At 45.4% G+C, this 21323-nt stretch overlaps 1 protein-coding gene across 1 annotated transcript in view; it reads left to right on the top strand.

Annotated features, from left to right (window-relative positions):
- The first annotated feature begins 84 nt into the window (after positions 1–84).
- TAF12 (TATA-box binding protein associated factor 12) overlaps positions 85–21323 on the top strand; it is a 40205-nt gene continuing 18966 nt past the window's right edge. Inside the window, exons 1-2 of the mRNA XM_003271712.4 lie at positions 85–251; positions 20047–20298. Of these exons, the coding sequence (XP_003271760.1) occupies positions 20131–20298 (168 nt within the window). The 5' untranslated portion in view covers positions 85–251; positions 20047–20130. The remainder of the gene's footprint in view (positions 252–20046; positions 20299–21323) is intronic.

The raw sequence follows: 21323 nt of genomic DNA, 5'->3' as shown, positions 1-21323 counted from the left end.
GCAGTTAAAAGCGCAAGCTGCAAGGTGTAGCTACACACAGCTCAATATCGCCACCACGTGTCGGAGGGCAGTCTGCGCCTGCGCAAGCGAGGCGCGCGCCCGCCGGCCGGAAGAGCCGCGCGTTTCCGGGTTGGAGGCGGGGAGCGGTGCCGGAAGTAGTTGGGGAGGGCCGCGCAGTCGGACCGGCTGCTGAGACGAACGCTTCACTGGGGCAGTCTCCGCATATCATGGGGAGATAGACGCTGCTGCCTGTGAGTCTTGGGCCCTGGCAGTTGAGGAACAAGAGCGGGAGGAGGGAGTCAGGACCCAGACCTACAGTGGGTCAGTGTTCGAAGGACCTGGTTGTGGACGAGACGGGGCTGTGAGGATTCAGGCTCTTGGGAAGGGACTGACTGAGAGGGTCAGGCTCGGAGAAGACGCGTCTGTGGGGACCCGGGCTCCAAGACGGGACTTAGGGAACGGGGACGGATGTGAGTTCTCCGGCATCTGAGGGAAAGTGGTCTGAGAGGAGCAGGATTATGAGGACCCGCACTCCTACGAGGAGAGGGTCAGAAAGGAACGGGGCGTGAAGACACGGGCTCCGGAGAGGTAAAAGTGGAGCGTGAGGACTTGGGCTTCTAAGAGGCAGAAGCGGGACAGTGAAGACCCGGGCTCCTAAGGATTCAGAAGCGGGGCAGCGAAGACTTAGGTTCCTGAGGGGCAGAAGCAGACAGAGGAAACTTGAGTTTGGAAGGGAACAGAAGCGGGCAGTGAAGACTGGGGCTTCTTTGGGGACGGGATCCGGGCTTTGAGACTCCGAGTTCCTGAGTCTCGGAACAGGGCTGTGAGGACCCCAGCCCCTAAAAGCCTTGGATCCCAGGGACCATGGACCTGAGATCAGCCTACAGAGTAAAGGGAAAGGGTTTGGAAAAGATTTAGTGATCCATTTTTTCACAGTATTCCCTGAACCCAGAGAGATAAACGACGTATTCAGGGGAAGACAACTTCTCCTTCGCACTGCCTATTGGCTCTTGGCAAGCTTTTCTTGTGTCAGATACTCAATCTAGGAAGCCCACATGCAAACATCTTCATTTTCTGCTTCATTCTTGGGAATCAGATGTGAAGTTGAAAACAGTTGGAACTCAGTTATATACTTGATAAGTGCTTTAAATCCCATTCCACTCAACCCTGAATGAGCACAGATCTCTGCATCTCAAATAAAAGAATGTCAGTGATGGAAGAGTCCCAAAAGATCGTCTTTTAAAAACTCCTGTTTTACATTTAAGAAGGCTAAGGTTCAAAGAGGCTTGGGATTACAGAGAGGCAATGGTTAGTTAGATCATAGTTTTAATACAGTACCCTCTTCTGTGCGTAGCAAATGAGATGCTTGGTTAATGTTCCTTAAATGCTTCTAGAATCTTTGCTTTATCTTCAAACTCAGGAGGGAATTTTTTTTTCTTTGAGACAAGTTCTCTCTCTGTCGCCCAGGCTGAAGTGCAGTGGCTCAGTCTTGGCCCCGTGCACCTCAACCTCCTAGGCTCAAGCAGTCTTCCCACCTATACCTCCTGAGTAGGTGGAACTACGGGCGTGTGCCACCACGCCCTGCTAATTTTTAAATTTTTTGTAGAAACAGGGTCTCACTATATTGCCCAGGCTGGTCTCAAACTCCTAAGCTCAAGTGATCCTCCCACCTTGGCCTCCCAAAATGCTGGGATTACAGGCATGAGTCACCTCGCTCCCCTTCCAGTTTTTGTTTTTTTGTTGTTGTTTTTTTTGGTTTTTTTTGAGACAGAATCACCCAGGCTGGAGTGCAGTGGCACGATCTCGGCTCACTGCAATCTGCTTCCCCGGTTCAAACGATTCTCCTGCCTCAGGCTCACAAGTAGCTGGAATTACAGATGTGCACCACAATGCCCGGCTAATTTTTGTATTTTTAGTAGAGACAGGTTTTTGCCATGTTGGCCAGGCTGGTTTCGAACTCCTGACCTCAAGTTATCCGCCCGCCTCAGCCTCCTGAAGTGCTGGGATTATAGACATGAGCCACTGCGCCTGGCCCAGTTTTTATTTCCAGTAAAAACTGGAAATTTTTACAGTTTCTGATAATTTGAGTGTTGTTACTGTATTGACATTGATACAGTAAATGTCACTTAATAGTAAGGAAACCTTTATTTTTATTTTTGTATTTTTGAGACAGGGTCTTGTTCTGTTGCCCGTATTGGAGTGCAGTGGCATAATCATAGCTCACTGCAACCTATATTCTTGGGCTCAAGCACTCCTCCTGCCTTAGCCTCCTGGGTAGCTGGGACTACAGGTGTGAGCCACTACACCCAGCTAATTTTTAAGTTTTTTCGTAGAGACAGTGTTTGGCTGTGTTGCCTAGGCTGGTGTTGAATTCTTGGCCTCAAGTGATTCTCCCACCTTAGCCTCCCAAAATGTTGGGATTATAGGCATGAGCCACTGCACCTGGCTGGAACCTTTAAATAAAGCTCAGTGTTATTTATTTATTTAATAAGCTGTTTGGAAAGTCATAAATGTGTCCTGTATTTTTATTGCAAACATTTACTAGAGATGGCTGTTTTTGGATAAGGATAAGGATGGTGGGGAGACTTGCACCAGTCACTTCCTTCAATATTAATATCTTTTTCTGAAACCTACTCGGACTAACCAGGCACAGCTTAGGCACTTTGGAGTATTCTATGATTTAAATGTCACAGCCCGGCAAGTTAGATATTGTCAGTCCCGTTGTACAGATAATGAAATAGGTTTAGAGAGGTTAAATACTTTGCCTGAAATCACACAGTGACCCAACCCCAGTTACGTGTGCCTCTAAAACTTTTTTCTACTCTTCTAAGTGGATTCCTCTCAGTTTGTCCATCAGCAAAATAGAAGTAATCGTTATACAAAACATATAATTGAATGAAAGCATCCCCTCCTTAAGTCTCCTCTAAATGTCAAGGACTATAACTTATTAGGGTACTTATGTATTGTGGCATTTGAGGGGAACTAAATTCTGTTTTCACGGAAGCATAGATTATTCAAGAGAGAAAAATGGGAACTTTGTAGAGCTTTTCCTTGCAATGTAGAAAGACATATTTAATTTTAGATTTAGGAGACCAAGAAAGACTAATTTGGACTGGGCATGATGGCTCACGCCTGTAATCCCAGCACTTTGGGAGGCCAAGGCGGGCGGGTCACCTGAGGTCAGGAGTTCGAGACCAGCCTGGCCAACATGGCAAAACCCCGTCTCTACTAAAAATACAAAAATTAGCTGGGCATGGTGGTGCGTGCCTGTAGTCCCAGCTACTCTGGACGCTGAAGTGGGAGAGAATCACTTGAATCCTGAAGGTGGAGGTTCCAGTGAGCTGAGATTGTGTCACTGTACTCCAGCCTGGACAACAGAATGAGACTCTGTCTTTAAAAAAAAAAAAAAAAAAGTAATTTGAAAAACAAGGGCTTAAATTTGATTAACCTTCCAGTTAATTATATCATGAACTAGATGTTTGGGGGAATTGGGCTTAGTTAAAACTACTATTTTTTCCCCAGGGTTAGCCTGTACTATTTGCAAGCGCCTATTATATATAAATGATCAAAACTTACTTATACGAACTTATAAGGGAAAGCATACCCATGCCCATGTCACCACTTCAAAGTACTTGATGGTTTAATTAATGATAATTTATTCCTGAGTTAACATCCTTACCTATACTTGCAAAATGTACTTTATTTCATTTGTGGCTCTACCGTTGACTTATTATAATAGGACTTCAAAATACCTGATCAGAAAATCATTGCATTATAATTAGAGCCGATAGGAACAAAGGACAAAAGGATATATTACCTTTTTTATGTGTGTGAGACGGAGTTTCACTCTTTCACTCTTGTTACCCAGGCTGGAGAGCAGTGGTGCGATCTTGGCTCACTCCAACCTCCGCCTCCCGGGTTCAAGCGATTCTCCTGCCTCAGCCTCCCATGTATCTGGGATTACAGGCACGCGCCACCATGCCTGGCTAATTTTTGTATTTTTAGTAGAGACGGGTTTCACCGTGTTGGCCAGGCTTGTCTCTATATTATATTACCCAGGCTGGTCTCAAACTCCTGTCATCAAGTGATCCTCCTGCATCTGCCTCCCGAAGTGCTGGGATTGTAGGCATGAACCATGACACCTGGCGAAGACATACTACTTTTGATTGGGATTCTTTATGGAAAGCCCTAAAATATTTTGTAGGCACTATATCAGCAATGTTTACAGGCTGCACTGTGAAACAGGTGTGTTGGAGGCAGACAGACTTTGAAATCTCTATGTATGGACTTAATTTAAGTCAGACAGGGAGGGTAAAGAGGGCAAAAATAAAAAAATAAAAGAAAATCTTTTTTCTGGAGACGGAGTCTGGCTCTGTCGCCCAGGCTGGAGTGCAGTGGTATGCTCTTGGCTCACTGCAACCTCCGCCTCCCAGGTTCAAGCACTTCTTCTACCTCAGCCTCCCGAGTAGCTGGGATTACAGGCGCACACAGCCACACCCGGCTAATTAAAAGGAAAATCTTACACTGAATTTTTTTTTTTTTTTTTTTGGAGATGGAGGCTTGCTCTGTCACCCAGGCTGGCATGCAGTGGCGCGATCTTGGCTCACTGCAAGCTCCGCCTCCCAGGTTCAAGCGATTCTCCTGCCTCAGCCTCCCGAGTAGCTGGGACTATAAGTGCGCGCCACCATGCCCAGCTATTTTTTGTATTTTTAGTAGAGACAGGGTTTCACCATATTGGTCAGGCTGGTCTTGAACTCCTGACCTCGTGATCTGCCTGCCTCAGCCTCCCAAAGTTCTAGGATTACAGGTGTGAGCCACTGCGCCCGGCCTTTACACTGATTTTTAATGGTGAAAGGGACTTTAGAATTTGCCTGGTCCGGCCAGAGGCGGAGGTTGCAGTGAACCAAGATCGTGCCACTGCGCTCGAGCCTGGGTGACAGAGCACGACTCTGTCTCAAAAAAAAAAAAAGAAAAAAAGAATTTGCCTGGGCCAACTCCTAATTACAGATGTGGAAACTGACCAATGATGGCATCCAGTCCTCTTGATTTGGGTTTTCCACAGTACCTCTCATCAGCCTCCTGCTGACCACTTGTTGTTACCATTTTTTTCCAATCCACCATTCTTTTGTTAATCTCTGAAGTCATAAAGAACACTTATATGGTGCCAGCACACGTGGATATGTGTGCTGGGTTAGCAGCAGGATGGGTGAAACACTGGTATTTTGTGAGAGATGGGGTCTGGCATTATTTTCCAGGCTGGAGCATGGTGGCTAGCCACAGGCCTATCACAATATACTACAGCCTCACACTCCTAGGCTCAAGCCGTTCCGTCACCTCAGACCCCATAGTAGCTGGGACTATACGTGTGCTCCACTGCATTGAGCAGTATGTTGATTTTTTTTTTCCCCCAAGACAGGGTCTTGCTTTGTCACCCACGCTGGAGTGCAGTGGTGCCATCACATCTCACTACTGCATCAACCTCCTGGGCTCAAGTGATCCTCCCGCCTCAACCTCCCAAGTAGCTGGGACCACAGCTGCATGCCACCACGCCTGGCTAATTTATTTATTTATTTATTTTTATTTGTAGTGACGAGATCTCACTATGTTGCCCAGGCTGGTCTCAAACTCCTAGGCTCAAGTGATCCTCCCACTCAGCCTGCCAAACTGCTAGAATTATAGGTGTGAGCCACCAAGCCCACCCTATACTTCATTATTAATTTTTTTTTTTTTTTTTTTTTGAGACAGAGTCTCACTGTCGCCCAGGCTGGAGTGCAGTGGCGCGATCTTGGCTCACTGCAGGCTCCGCCCCCTGGGGTTCACGCCATTCTCCTGCCTCAGCCTCCCAGGCAGCTGGGATTACAAGCGCCTGCCACCTCGCCCGGCTAATTTTTTGTATTTTTAGTAGAGACGGGGTTTCACTGTGTTAGCCAGGATGGTCTCGATCTCCTGACCTCGTGATCTGCCTGCCTTGGCCTCCCAAAGTGCTGGGATTACAGGCGTGAGCTACCAGGCCCGGCCAACTTAATTTTTTCAGATGAGAAAATTGAGGCATAAAGAGATTATGTAACTTGCTCAATACAGCTGAAAAGTGGCACAGTTGGTACTTAAACCCAGATACTGCTACCGTGGTTCATATCCTTGACCACTGTACTATACACTATACTACCTTTTGTTGTTAGAGACAGGATCTTTTTGTGTTGCCCAGGCTGGTCTCCAACTCCTAACCTCAAACAATCCTCCCATGTTGTCCTCCCAAAGTTCTGGGATTACAGACGTGGGGTCCCACATGTGGCCTATACTGCCTTTTTGATAAGTCAAAACCAGCTGGAGCCTCAACTAACCAATCCTAATTGCACACTGGAAAAAAGTATTGCATTTCTGTTGCTCTCGAATCTCACAGACTGCAAATAATTGATCCTTTTTAGCTTATTTAGGCTGGGAAATATGAGCTCATTTAGACACATTTAGAAGCCAGAGAGGAAAGAAACAGCCAGGTAGAAAAACCAGTCATTAAGTGAAGTCATGCACCACAGTATAGGGCTTTTATGCCATCAGGCCAGTCCTCTTGATTCCAGTATTTTGCTTAAATAATAAATTACAAAACATTTCAGAGGTAAAAAAAGGTTTTGAAGGCTACCTTGTCTTCTGTTCCCCTTTCTCCTCACCTTTGTTTTGTGTTTTTTAAAAAAAACAGTTAATGGAATAGATGCACAGAGAATACCAGGGTCTTACAACTATTGCAAGGTCTCCTTAATTCCTACCCTATGAAAAATTAGATCCTCTCAATACAATAATAGGGTTGCAGCTAGACTTCTGTTTGAAATACAAGGTTGTTAAAAGGGAAGCAATTAGGGCTTGTCATTCTCAGCCTGTCAACCACAGTTTAAAAGGAGGGAGGATAGGCTGGGTGTGGTGGCTCACGCCTGTAATCCCAGCACTTTGGGAGGCTGAGGCAGGCGGATCACAAGTTCAGGAGATTGAGACCATCCTGGCTACACGGTGAAACCCCATCTCTACTAAAAATACAAAAAATTAGCCGGGTGTGGTGGCAGGTGCCTGTAGTTCCAGCTACTCAGGAGGCTGAGGCAGGAGAATGGCACGAGCTCGGGAGGTGGAGCTGGCAGTGAGCCAAGATCGCGCCACTGCACTCTAGTCTGGGCGACACAGCGAGACTCCATCTCAAAAAAAAAAAAAAAAAGGAGGGAGGGAGGATAGATGTGGTTTTATTTATTTATTTTTTTTTTGAGACGGAGTCTTGCTCTGTCCCCCAGGCTGGAGTGCAGTGGCGCGATCTCAGCTCACTACAAGCACCACCTCCTGGGTTCATGCCATTCTTCTGCTTCAGCCTCCCAAGTAGCTGGGACTACAGGCACCATGCCTGTCTAATTTTTTGTATTTTTTTTTTTTTTTTAGTAGAAATGGGGTTTCACCCTGTTAGCCAGGATGGTCTTGATCCTGACCATGTGATCCGCCCGCCTCGGCCTCCCAAAGTGCTGGGATTACAGGCGTGAGCCACCATGCCTGGCCTACTTATTTATTTTTGAGATAGAGTTTTGTTCTTGTTGCCCAGGCTGGAGTGCAATGGCGTGATCTTGGCTCACTGCAACCTCCGCCTCCTGGGTTCAAATGATTCTCCTGCCTCTGCCTCCCGAGTAGCTGGGATTAGAGGAATACCCCACCATGCCCGGCTAATTTTGTATTTTTAGTAGAAATGGGATTTCTCCATGTTGGTCGGGCTGGTCTCAAACTCCCGACCTCGGGTGATCTGCCCACCTCAGCCTCCCAAAGTGTTGGGATTACAGACGTGAGCCACTGCGCCTTGCCTAGATGGGGTTATTTACATTGAAGTCTAACCCATACAATCGTGTTTTGATAGAATTATTAAATATTTTCAACTACAGATCACTGGGGGATGGACTTTCCATATTTACTTTGTGAATCATAGCACACAATTTCTACATAGTAGGTAATAGTAAGGGTTAATTATTATTGTTCTCTCAAACTGTCCCACAGTTAATGCCTGGAGTCATGCTCTGTCGCCCAAGTTAGAGTGCAGTGGTGCAATCTCAGCCCACTGCAACCCCTGCCTCCCGAGTTCAAGCGATTGTCCTGCCTCAGCCTCCTAAGTAGCTGAGATTACAGGCGAGCGCCACCACGCCTGGCTAATTTTTTTGTATTTTTAGTAGAGACGGAGTTTCACCGTCCTGGTCAGGATGGTCTCGAACTCCTGACCTTGTGATCCACCTGCTTCAGCCTCCCAAAGTGCGGGGATTACAGGCATGAGCCACTGTGCCCAGCCAGTTAATGCCTGTTTTTGTTTTTGATTTTGATTTATTTTTTATTTATTTTTTTGAGACAGAGTCTCACTCTGTCACCCAGGCTGGGTTGCAGTGGCGCAATGTCAGCTAACTGCAACCTCCACCTCCTGGGTTCAAGTGATTCTCCTGCCTCAGCTTCCCAAATAGCTGGGATTACAGGCACGCGCCACCACACCCGGCTAATTTTTTTTTTTTTGAGGTGGAGTTTCACTCTCGTTGCCCAGGCTGGAGTGCAATGGCATGATCTCAGCTTACTGGAACCTCTGCCTCCCGGGTTCTAGCGATTCTCCTGCCTCAGCCTCGTGAGTAGCTGGGATTACAGGCATGCGCCACCACGCCCATCTAATTTTTGTATTTTTAGTAGAGACAGGGTTTCACCATGTTGGTCAGGCTGGTTTCGAACTCCCAACCTTAGATGATCCGCCCACCTCAGCCTCCCAAAGTGCTGGGATTACAGGTGTGAGCCACCACACCCGGCCAACACACCCGGCTAATTTTTATATTTTTAGTAGAGACGGGGTTTCACCATGTTAGCCAAACTGGTCTCGAACTCCTGACCTCAAGTGATCTGCCCGCCTCAAGCCTCCCAAAGTGCTGGGATTACAGGCATGAGCCACTGCACCTGGCCCTGTTTTACTTTTTAAAATTTATTTTTGGTTGGGTACAGTGTCTCATGCCTATAATCCCAGCACTTTGGGAGGCTGAGGCGGGTGGATCACCTGAGGTTGGGAGTTCAAGACCAGCCTGGCCAACATGACGAAATGCCATCTCTACTAAAAAATGCAAAAATCAGCCCAGCATGGTGGCACTTGCCTGTAATCCCAGCTACTCTGGAGGCTGAGGCAGTAGAATCACTTGAACCCGGGAGGCAGAGTTTACAGTAAGCCAAAATTGGGCTCCTGTACTCTGGCCTGGGCAACAGAGAGATTCTGTCTCAAAAAAAAAAAAAAATTAGGCCAGGCTTGGAGGTGCATGCCCTGTAATCCCAGCACTTTGGGAGGCCAAGGCAGGTGGATCACCTGAGGTCAGTAGTTCCCAACCAGCCTAACATGGTGAAACCCCCTCTATACTAAATACAAAAAGAAAATAGCTGGACATGGTGGTGTATGCCTGTAATCTGAGCTACTTGGGATGCTGAGACAGGAGAATTGCTTGTACCTAGCAGGTGGAGGTTGCAGTGAGCTGAAATCGCTCCATTGCACTCCAGCTTGGGCAACAAGGCGGAGCTCCACCAAAAAATTACATATTTTTTTTAAATTTATATACAATATTATTATGGGGTACAGTCATAACTCATAGAATATGACAAATATGTACTGTAATGTAAGCACTACAACACTCAAGATACAGAAGAATTTCACCCCCCACCTCCACAGATTTAATCATGCTGCTCCTTTGTAGTCAAATGCTCCTCTGCCCCAGACTCCTTAGCAGCCACTGATCTGTTTTCCATCCCTATAACTGTTTTTTTCCAGAGTGGCCTATAAATGGAATTATACAGCCATTTGAGCCTTGCCTTTTCCACTTAGTATGATACATTTGAGATTCATCTATGTTGTTGCATGTGTCAGTAGTCTTTTTGTTGTTGCTGTTATTGTTGAGACAGAGTCTTACTCTGCTGCCCAGGCTGGAGTGCAATCGTGCAATCTCTGCACACTGCAACCTCTGCCTCCTGGGTTGAAGCAATTCTCCTGCCTCAGCCTCCCAAGTAGATGCAATGGCGTAATCTTGGCTCACTGCAACCTCCGCCTCCCAGGTTCAAGCGATTCTCCTGCCTCAGTCTCCCGAGTAGCTAGGATTACAGGCACATGCCACTATGCCCGGCTAATTGTTGTATTTTTAGTAGAAAGGGTTTCACCATGTTGGCCAGGCTGGTCTCAAACTCCTGACCTCAGGTGATCCACCTTCCTTGGCCTCCCAAATTGCTGGGATTGCACATGTGAGCCACTGTGCCTGGCCTTTGCTTTCTATTTCTGAGTATTCCATTGAATGGATATACCATAACTTGTTTATTCACCATTTGAAGGACATGTGGATTGTTTTCAGTTTTTGGTAGTTGTGAATGATGTTGCTGTAAATATTTATGTACAGATTTTTGTGTGAATGTAAGTTTTCATTTCTCTACAGTAAGTACCTAGGAGTGGGATTGCTGAGTCATATCAGTATACATTTAACTTTAGAAGAAACTACCAAACTGTCTTCCAGAAAAACTATACCATTTTACATTCACACCAGCAATGTATGAGGGTTTCAGTTCCTTTGTATCCTCTCCAGCACTTGTTTTTGTTTTTAAATTTTAACTATTTTATATAGGCATATCATGTTTTTTAAAATTTGCATTTTCCTGGTGACAAATGATATTGAGCATCTTTTCATGTGCCTATTTGCCATTTGTTTATCTTTGATGAAGGGTCTGCTCAGATTTTTTGCCCTTTAAAATACATAAATAAAGAGTCAGGGTCTCATTATGTTACCCAGCCTTGTCTCAAACTCCTTAGCTCAAGCAGTCCTCCTGCCTTGGCCTCCCAAAGTACTGGGATTTCATGCATGAGCCATCATGCCCAGTCTGCCTATTTTCTTTTTTTTTTTTTGGAGAGATGGAGTCTTGCCCTGTTGCCCAGGCTGGAGTACAGTGGTACAATCTCGGCTCCCTGTAACGTCCACCTCCCGGGTTTCAGTGATTCTCCTGCCTCAGCTTCCCAAGTAGCTGGGACTATAGGTGTGCGCCAATACACCTAGCTAATTTTTGTATTTTTTAGTAGAGACGGGCTTCACTATATGTTGGCTAGGCTGGTCTCGAACTCCTGACCTCAGGTGATGTGTCTGCCTCAGCCTCCCAAAGTGCTGGGATTACAGGCGTGAGCCACCATGCCCAGCCGAGTTTGCCCATTTTCTAAATTGAGTTATTTTCTTATTATTGAATTTTGAAAAAGAAATTTTTTTTCCTCCCCCACTAGCCTTTGCACTGAAAATTCTTTGTATATGCTGGATACAAGTCATTTGTTGGATATGTGATTTATAAATATTTTCTTTTAATCTATGACATATCTTTTTTTTTTTTTGAGACGGAGTCTCACTCTATCACCCAGGATGGAGTGCAATGGCACCGTCTTGGCCTCGGCTCACTGCAACCTTCGCCTCCCGGGTTCAAGTAATTCTCTGCCTCAGTCTCCCGAGTAGCTGGGATTATAGGCGCCCACCACTATGCCCTGCTAATTTTTTTGTGTTTTTAGTAGAGACAGGGTTTCACCATCTTGGCCAGGTTGGTCTGGAACTCCTGACCTTGTGATCTGCCCACGTCGGCCTCCCAAAGTTCTGGGATTAAAGGTGTGAGCCACCACGCCTGCCCACCTTATCTTCTTACTGTCTTTTGCAGAGCAGAAGTTTTACATTTTGATTAAGTCCACTTTATCAGTTCTTCTCTTTTGTGGATTGTGCTTTTGATGTTGTATCTAAGAACTCTGACTAACCTGAAGTCATGAAGGTTTTCTCCTGTTTTCTTCAAGAAGTTGTATATTTTTACATTAGGTATATAATCAGTTTTGAATTTTTTTTTTTTTTTTTTTTTTTTTTTTTGAGACAGAGTCTCGCTCTGTCACCTAGGCTGGAGTGCAGTGGCATGATCTCGGCTCACTGCAACTTCCGCCTCCCGGGTTCAAGTGATTCTCCTGTCTCAGCCTCCTGAGTAGCTTAGATTACAGGTGCACGCCACTACGCCCAGCTAATTTTTATATTTTTAGTAGAGACGGGTTTCACCATGTTGGTCAGGCAGGTCTCGAACTCTTGACCTCATGATCTGCCCGTCTCGGCCACCAAAGTGCTGAGATTACAGGTGTGAGCCACTGTACCTGGCCCTGAACTTATTTTTGTATAAATGTGAGATAGGCTGGGCATGGAGGCTTGTACCTATAATCCCAGCACTTTGGGAGGCTGAGGCAGGAGGATCGCTTGAGCCCAAGAGTTTGAGAGCAGCCTGCACAACATGGTGAGACCCTCTCTCTGCAAAAAATAAAAAATATAAAATGAGCTGGGCATGGTGGTGCGCCTGTAGTTCCAGCTTCGGAGGAAGCTGAGATGGGAGGATAGCTTGAGTCCAGCTGGTTGAGGGCTGTAGTGAGCTATGATTGCACCACTGCACTCCAGCCTGGGCCACAAAGTAAGACCCATCTCTAAAAAATAAACAGGTTAGAGTTCGGTGTGGTGCCTTGCGCATATAACCCCAGCTATTTGGGAATCTGAGGGGAGAAGACTGATAGAGGCAAAGAGTTCAGGGCCATCCTGGGCAACATAGCAAGACACTGTGTCTAAAAAAAAATAGAAAAATTAGCCAGGTATGGTTTGCCCTTGTAGCCCCAGCTACTCAAGAGGCTGACGCAAGATTATTGCTTGAGCCCAGAATTTTGGGGGTGCAGTGAGCTGTGATTTCACCACTGCACTCCAGCCTGGGCAACAGCAAGATCCTGTCTCTGCAAACAAAAAACCCAAGGCCTGGTGCAGTGGCTCACGCCTGTAATCCCAGCACTTTGGTAGGCCGAGGTGGATGGATCACTTGAGGTTGGGAATTCGAGACCAGCCTGGCCAACATGGGAAAACCCCATCTCTACTAATAATACAAAAAAATTAGCCAGGCGTGGTGGTATGTGCCTGTAGTCCCGGATGCTCAGGAGGCTGAGGCAGGAAAATTGCTTGAACCCGGGAGGCCAAGGTTGCAGTCAGCCAGAATCATGGCACTGTATTCCAGCCTGGGTGACAGAGTGAAACTGTGTCTCAAAAACAAAAACAAAAAACAGGGAGAAAAGGGTGAGTATGATCTATTTCTTCAGAGAAAAAATCCAAATAGTAGTTTATCTTAATTTTTTCCATAGGTAACATATGCACCTAATACAGGATTTAGGGTGTACAGTGAAAAATAAGACGCTTTTGGTCCCATAGGCAACCCAGATACCACCATTCCCCCACCTCCCTCTGTTATCAGTTTCTTATGTATCTTGCCAGGAATAATTTATGAATTTACAACTGTATGTCTGTGTATATGTGTTTTATTTATTTATCTGAGACGGAGTCTTGCTCTGTCGCCCCAGCTAGAGTGCAGTGGCTCAATCTTGGCTCATTGCAACCTCTGCCTCTCCGTTCAAGCGATTCTCCTGCCTCAGCCTCCCAAATAGCTGGGATTACAGGCGCCCGCCAACCCGCCTGGTTAATTTTGTATTAGTAGTAGAGAGAGGGTTTCTCCATGTTGGTCAGGCTAGTCCCAAACTCCCAACCTCAGGTGATCCGCCTGCCTTGGCCTCCCAAAATGCCGGGATTGTAGGCATGAACCACCTCACCCGGCAATACACGTGTTTTAATAAACGATAACAAAATATTCTCCCATTCTATGCTTTCATTCATTGAACAATTTCTCTTGGAGACCATTTCATGAGCCTCCTCATTTGTTTAAAAAAAAAAAGTCTTTATTTAAATCATTCACATTTCACACAAATCACCGATTTAAAGTGTATGATTCTGTGGGTTTTTTTTTTTTTAATACAATCAGGGTTGGCAACCATCACCACAGTGTAATTTTAGATCATTTTTGTATCCCGTAAAAGAAACCGTATACCCATTAGCAGCCAGTCTCTATTCCTCTCCTACATGCCCTGGCCATAGGCAACAACTAATCTACTTTCTGTGTATGGGTTTGCCTATTCTGGACATTTCATATAAATGTAATCATACAATATGTGTTTTTTTGTGACCAGCTTTTTAGGTTTTTTTTGAGACAGAGTCTCGCTCTGTCACCCAGGCTGGAGTGCAGTGGCGCAATCTCGGCTCACTGCAACCTCCACCTCCTGGGTTCAAGCCATTCTCATGCCTTGGCCTCCCAAGGAATTACAGGTGCCCCCCACCACCATGTCTGGCTAATGTTTGCATTTTTTTTAGGAGAGATGGGGTTTCACCATATTGACCAGGCTGGTCTCGAGCTCAGGTTTTCCTTTCTGTAGGATAAATAGTAGTACACTGTTTTTCCTGGGGAGCTGGAAGGGTGTTTGATTTATTGTTCTTAGTTGTAGTATAATTTACATATAGTAAAATGCATAGATCTTGAATGTTCAATGGGAGGGGTTCGACAGTTGTATAAACCTATGTATTACCACCCACTCAAATGTGTTACAGTTTTAAAATCTTACCATATCAAGAAATAGTTTAGGAACCTAAGGGTAGTGTTAGTCTGGCACCAGGGGGTGTCTGGTTATCATCTGCTTTTGTTTCGTTTCGTCTTTATAGGAAGAAATAGTTTGCTTAGCCAGAATTATTTAAAATTCAGAAGTATTGTTTGCTTTTCAGCAAGGTCAGTGACAGCAGTAAATTTTTGTCAAGTTTCTTAGGGAGAAACTGATTTTTCCCCTTCTCCAGAGGTTCCACTTACTTCTTTTTTTTTTTTTTTTTTTTGAGGGAGTGCAGTGGTGTGATCTCGGCTCACTGCAAGCTCTGCCTCCTGGGTTCACGCCATTCTCCTGCCTCAGCCTCCCGAGTAGCTGGGACTACAGGCACCCGCCACCACGCCCGGCTAATTTTTTGTATTTTTAATAGAGACGGGGTTTCACCGTGTTAGCCAGGATGGTCTCGATCTCCTGACCTTGTGATCCGCCCACCTCGGCCTCTCAAAGTGCTGGGATTACAGGCGTGAGCCACTGCACGCAGCAGCCTCTTTTGTTTTTTTCTTTGAGATGGAGTCTCACTCTGTTGCCCAGGTTGGAGTGCAGTGGCCTTAGCTCACTGCAACCTCTGCCTCCCAGGTTCAAGTGATCCTCGTGTGTCAGCCTCCTGAGTAGCTCGGATTACAGGCACGTGCCACCATGCCTGGCTAATTTTTATATTTTTAGTAGAGATGGGGGTTTCACCATGTTGGCCAGGCTGGTCTTGAACTCCTGACCTCAAGTGATCCACGCACATTGGCCTCCCAAAGTGCTGGATTTACAGGCGTGAGCCACTGCACCCAGCCTCCACTTATTTCATTAAAGTGACTGCTGTTGGAGCTATTCCTTGAGGTTATTTCCTGATTTCATCCAATCTTGCTGGAAACAACAAAAAAAGAAAAAAAATTCCTAATTTGATATATGAACATTCATATTTGGTACTGTGTACATAGGCCACATTTTTTGTCTCCAGATCTTTAAAAAAAAATTTTTTTTTTGAGATGGAGTTTTGCCCTTGTCGCCCAAGCTAGAGTACAATGGTGCAATCTCGGCTCGCTACAACCTCCGCCTCCCACGTTCAAGTGATTCTCCTGCCTCAGCCTCCCAAGTAGCTGTGATTACAGGCACCTGCCACCCCACCTGGCTAATTTTTTGTATTTTTAGTAGAGATGGGGTTTCACCAATGTTGGCCAGGCCGGTCTCGAACTCCTGATCTCAGGTGATCTGCCTGCCTCGGTCTCCCAAAGTGCTGAGATTACAAGCGTGAGCCACATCACCCGTCCTAAAAAAGTTTTTTTTTTTTTTTTTTTTTTCTGAGACTGAGTCTCGCTCTGTCGCCTAGGCTGGAGTGCAGTGGTGCGATCTTGGCTCACTGCAAGCTCTGCCTCCCGGGTTCATGCCATTCTCCTGCCTCAGCCTCCTGAGTAGCTGGGACTACAGGCGCCAGCTACCACGCCCAGCTAATTTTTTTTTTTTTATATTTTTAGTAGAGATGGAGTTTCGTCGTGTTAGCCAGGATGGTCTCGATCTCCTGACCTCGTGATCCGCCCGCCTCGGCCTCCCAAAGTGCTAGGATTACAGGCTTGAGCCACCGCGCCCGGCCCTAAAAAAGTTTTTCATTATTTATTTGCCTTTTTTTTTTTTTTTTTTTTTTGGAGACGGAGTTTCACTCTTGTTGCCCGGGCTGGAGTGCAGTGGCATGATCTTCGGCTCACTGCAACCTCCACCTCCTGGGTTCAAGCAACTCTCCTGCCTCAGCCTCCCAAGTAGCTTGGACTACAGGTGCCCGCCACCACGTCTGGCTAATTTTTTGTATTTTTAGTAGAGATGGGGTTTCATCATGTTGGCCAGGCTGGTCTTGAACTCCTGACCTCAGGTGATCCACCTGCCTTGGCCTCCTAAAGTGCTGGGATTACAGGCGTGAGCCACTGTGCCCAGCCCTAAAAAAAATTTAGGCTGAGGCCGGGCTTGGTGGCTCACGCCTGTAATCCCAGCACTATGGGAGGCCCGAGGTGGGTGGATCACGAGGTCAGGAGTTTGAGACTAGCCTGACCAACATGGTGAAACCCCACCTCTATTAAAAATATGCCGGGCATGGTGGCGTGCACCTGTAGTCCAAGCTACTTGGGAGGCTGAGGCAGGAATTGCTTGAACCGGCAAGGCAGAGGTTGCAGTGAGCTGAGATCGCACCGCTGCACTCCAGCCTGGGCGACACAGTGAGACTCCGTCTCAAAAAAAGAAAGAAAAAGAGACGGGGCTGAGTGTGGTGGCCCAAGCCTATAATTCCAGCACTCTGGTAGGCTGAGGCAGGGGAATTACTTGAGGCCAGGAATTTGAGACCAGCCTAGGCAGCATAGCAAGATCCCATCTCTACCAAAAAAAAATTTAGCTGAGTGCAATGGTGTGCACATTTAGTCCTAGCTACTTAAGAGGTTGAGACAGGAGGATTGCTTGAGTCCACGAGTTTGAGTCTGCAGTGAACCATGATTACACCACTACACTCTAGCCTGTCCTACAAAATGAGACCTTGTCTCAAAAAAAAGAGAGAAAGGGACAGTGTCTCACTATGTTGCCCAGACTGACCTGAAACTCCTGGGCTCAAACAGTACTCCTACCTCAGCCTCCTGAGTAGCTGGGATTATAGGTGCGCACCACCACATCCAGATATGTCTCCAGATGTTATAACAAAAATTCTTACTCAAAAATCTCTATTACAGAAAGTCTCCACTTATTTTGTGCAATACTCAGTATTGTTTGGGAAGTCCCTTGAAGGCTGTGGGAATGTTTTTGAGAGATATAGTATGTTCAGTGTGAGGCTAGAGTGATGAGGATACAGTTTGATGATCCTTTTTTTTTTTTTTGGAACGGAGTCTCGCTCTGTCGCCCAGGCTGGAGTGCAGTGGCACAATCTCGGCTCACTGCAAGCTCCGCCTCCCAGGTTCACGCCATTCTCCTGCCTCAGCCTCTCCGAGTAGCTGGGACTACAGGCGCCCGCCACCACGCCAGGCTAATTTTTTTTTTGCATTTTTAGTAGAGACGGGGTTTCACCGTGGTCTCGATCTCCTGACCTCATGATCCGCCCGCCTCGGCCTCCCAAAGTGCTGGGATTACAAGCGTGAGCCACCGCGCCCGGCCCAGTTTGATGATCCTTAATGAGACTTTTGCATAGAACTTGCTTTGGGAAAATAGTTTGCTTTTATAATATTAGAACAGCTATTACCATGTTAAGAAAGGTTTCTATCCTGACTCTTCTATTGGTAATGTTTGTGGGTAGGGGAGAAGGAGGCCACATATGGTTAAAACAAACAAGTGATGCTAATACTCTGCTGTCCCCATCAGCTGGTTCTTGGCCAGCAAGTCAGCCTTGGTTTTTTAACCAGTACATACTTAGTTGCCTTCATTAAGAGTAAACCAGGAGAACATGATTTCTTCTTATTATTTATTTTTTATTATTATTATTTTCTTGAGACAGAGTCTTGCTCTGTTTCCCAGGGTGAAGTGCAGTGTCCTGATCTCGGCTCACTGCAACCTCTGCCTCCAGAGTTCAAGTGATTCTCCTGCCACAACCTCCCAAGTAGCTGGGATTACAGGCATGTGCCACCACGCCTGGCTAATTTTTGTATTTTTAGTAGAGACTGGGTTTCACTGTGTTGGCCATGCTGGTCTCAAACTCCTGACCTCAAGTGATCTGTCTGCCTTGGCCTCCCAAAGTGCTGGGATTACAGGCATGAGCCACTGGACCGGGCCAGATTTCTCATATTAGAAATTCAGACAGTGTGGGGAGGAGGAACTCAGGACTAGGGACAAGAGTAGAATAGATACAGATAGACATTTATATTGCAACTTTTACCAAGTTCTGAAAGCCATTGACATAATTCCTGCAGGCTCATATCCCACAATTTTGCCCAATAAAATATTCCATATGCTGTTAGTTTATCCCTAACAGCAGACATTCATTTTATAAGAAGATGGTCTATATGTGCCATAGTCATCATTAATTAATTTTCAAAATTGCTTATGAAAGAGATGGAGATGTTTGTCTTGGCTCCCACTAAGGAAAAGGAGATATATTTCTCCACATCCAGTTTGCTTGGATCCTGGTTGGTGAAGATGTACCAGGCCATGCAACTAAAATGGTTCCATGGCAAGGATGGTGCTTGATGCCAGTTGTTCATTTACAGGTAGCTTTTGAAAATGGCTGCCTCTCATTTCACCGGGCTCACAGCTGTTGCTGATGTAATTAAAGATCTAGACACTCAGATAGCTGTAAGTAAGTTTGAGGCTACTGTGAGCAGAACTTGGTGAATGTGCTTCTGATCGTGATGACACCCAAGCTGACGTCCGCAGAGTCAGCCTCATGACTCTAAGATTCAGGAGTCTCAGCTGCTCCAGACTAGGGTCTCTGCATGTACTTAGATTGCTAACACTCAGAGAAAAATTGCTCTTGATAAAGAGGAGTTTACTTTTAACAACTGCTAAAAGTAATGTTTATTGGGCATAGCCCTGACATAGACTTAAGCATGTTTGAAATGCCAAAATGAACTAGTCTGTATTCTTAAGCTTTGTGACTGATTTTTTTAAAGGATATGATTGTGCTATGACTTATTTGAATTTAACATTATTTGATACTTTAAAAATAATGCATGTAGTACTTAACCAAGTATTTTTACAAAGTTCTCAAAAATGTCTTGCTTATTCTAGTTTATTTATTTATTTATTATTATTATTTGAGATGGAGTTTCGTCAACCTCTGCATCCCGAGTTCAAGTGATTCTTCTGCCTTAGCCTCCCAAGTAGCTGGGATTACAGGCGTGTGTCACCACGCCCAGCTGATTTTGTATTTTTAGTAGAGTTGGGATTTCTCCATGTTGGTCAGGCTGGTCTCAAACTCCTGACCTCAGGTGATCCACCCACCTTGGCCTCCCAAAGTGCTGGGATTACAGGCATGAGCCACCGTGCCCAGCCTCTAGTTTATTGTATTTCATTTTATTTTTAGATAATGTCTCACTCTGTCACCTAGGATGGAATGCAGTAGTGGTGTGATCATGGCTCATTGCAGCCTCAACTTCTTGGGCTCAGGCAATCCTCCTGCCTTAGCCTCCCGAGTAGCTAGGACTACATGCTACCATGTCCAGCTAAGTGTTTTTTGTGTTTTTTTTTTTTTTTTTTTTTTTGCAGGGAGGGCGGCGGGACTGAGTCTCACTCTGTTGCCCAGGCTGGAGTGCAGTGGCATGATCTCAGCTCACTGCAAGCTCTGTCTCCCGTGTTCAGGTGATTCTCCTGCCTCAGTCTCCCCAGTAGCTGGGAGGGATTATAGGCGTGTGCCACCACGCCTAGCCAATTTTTTTTGTATTTTTAGTAGAGATGGGGTTTCACCATGTTGGTCAGGCTTGTCTTGAACTCCTGACCTCAGGTGATCTACCCACCTTGGCCTCCCAAAGTGCTGGGATTACAGTTGTGAGCCATTGCACCAGGCCTCTTTTTACTCTCAAGATTCATCCTTTATTACAGATTCTTCTAGAGCTAATTCTTGTGCTTTTCTTCTCCAGTTAATTGGCCTTGGTCCTTACAGCTCCAAAAAGAAACAGGATCTCGATAAGCTCTATGAGCTGAAGTCCAAAGCTCGGCAGATTATGAACCAGTTTGGCCCCTCAGCCCTAATCAACCTCTCCAATTTCTCATCCATAAAACCGGAACCAGCCAGCACCCCTCCACAAGGCTCCATGGCCAATAGTACTACAGTGGTAAAGATACCAGGCACTCCTGGGACAGGAGGTCGTCTTAGCCCTGAAAACAATCAGGTATCATCCTCTTACTCTTTCTTTGTAGCCACCTCTTACCTATTATTTCAACCTGTAATACTTTAAGAGATGTCCATCTCAGATGCTGCTTTTTTCTCTTAGCCAAAAAGGTCTTTTCCCTCTTTTGGATTTCTAACTTTTTTTGTTTGTTTTAATATAAGTAGAGAGTTTATTTGGGCCAAATTTGAGGCCTCGCAACTCAGGAGACACAGATTCAAGTTGTCCTGAATATATACTCCTCTGGGAACATTCTTTAGTAAATTATCATGTACAGTGTTTATTAATTACTGTGTTGTATGTGGTTATGTGTATGCATATATACATCCATCCATCCATCCATACACACTAACACAATACCTTGCCTATGAAAGGTGTTTTTTCCTTTCATTTTGATAAGTGCTTTATATACATGTTAACCATGTAGTTGTTAAATAAAATAATAAATTGATTCATTATTCCTATGATAAAAGTACTCTTGCTTCTAGTCATTCCATCTTCTAGTTCATCTAATTGCTGCCATTATTAATTTTCTGCAGTGATTCTAAAATCTGCTCCATTCTTTCTACCCATAATTCTGATTCTGCCCTCCAGAGCCACAAGAAATAAGTATAATCCCTTTGACTTGTTTTTTGTAGGCTGTGTGGAATGGATGATTTGGCCCAGTATTTCAAGGGAATGAGTGGAGGGACTTGCAAAGATTAATGAGAGCGGGTTGGGCAGTCAGGATATCAACCCATGTTGAATATGGAGTCTGTTGTAGAAGACAGAATTTAAAATTGTATAGGTAGGGCAGAACATAGTGAACCTGTACTAGTAAATTTCCATTGGAACTTTTAGGCAATATACAGTCTGCAGATATTTAATAAAGGAGTAAGAGTAACATAATAAAAATAGTGTGTCCTATAGAGGATTAACTTGGCAGTAAGGGGACAGGATGGGTAGAAAACGGGGTTAGACTGGGTGGATGACCAATTCTAAGATTTTTGCAATAAATCAAGATATGTAGTGAAGGCTTAAATTAGGTG

The sequence above is a fragment of the Nomascus leucogenys genome, chromosome 24 (assembly GCF_006542625.1).
Source record: "Nomascus leucogenys isolate Asia chromosome 24, Asia_NLE_v1, whole genome shotgun sequence".
Classification (NCBI taxonomy): Eukaryota; Metazoa; Chordata; class Mammalia; order Primates; family Hylobatidae; genus Nomascus; species Nomascus leucogenys.
This window is presented reverse-complemented; position numbering and strand designations above follow the sequence as displayed.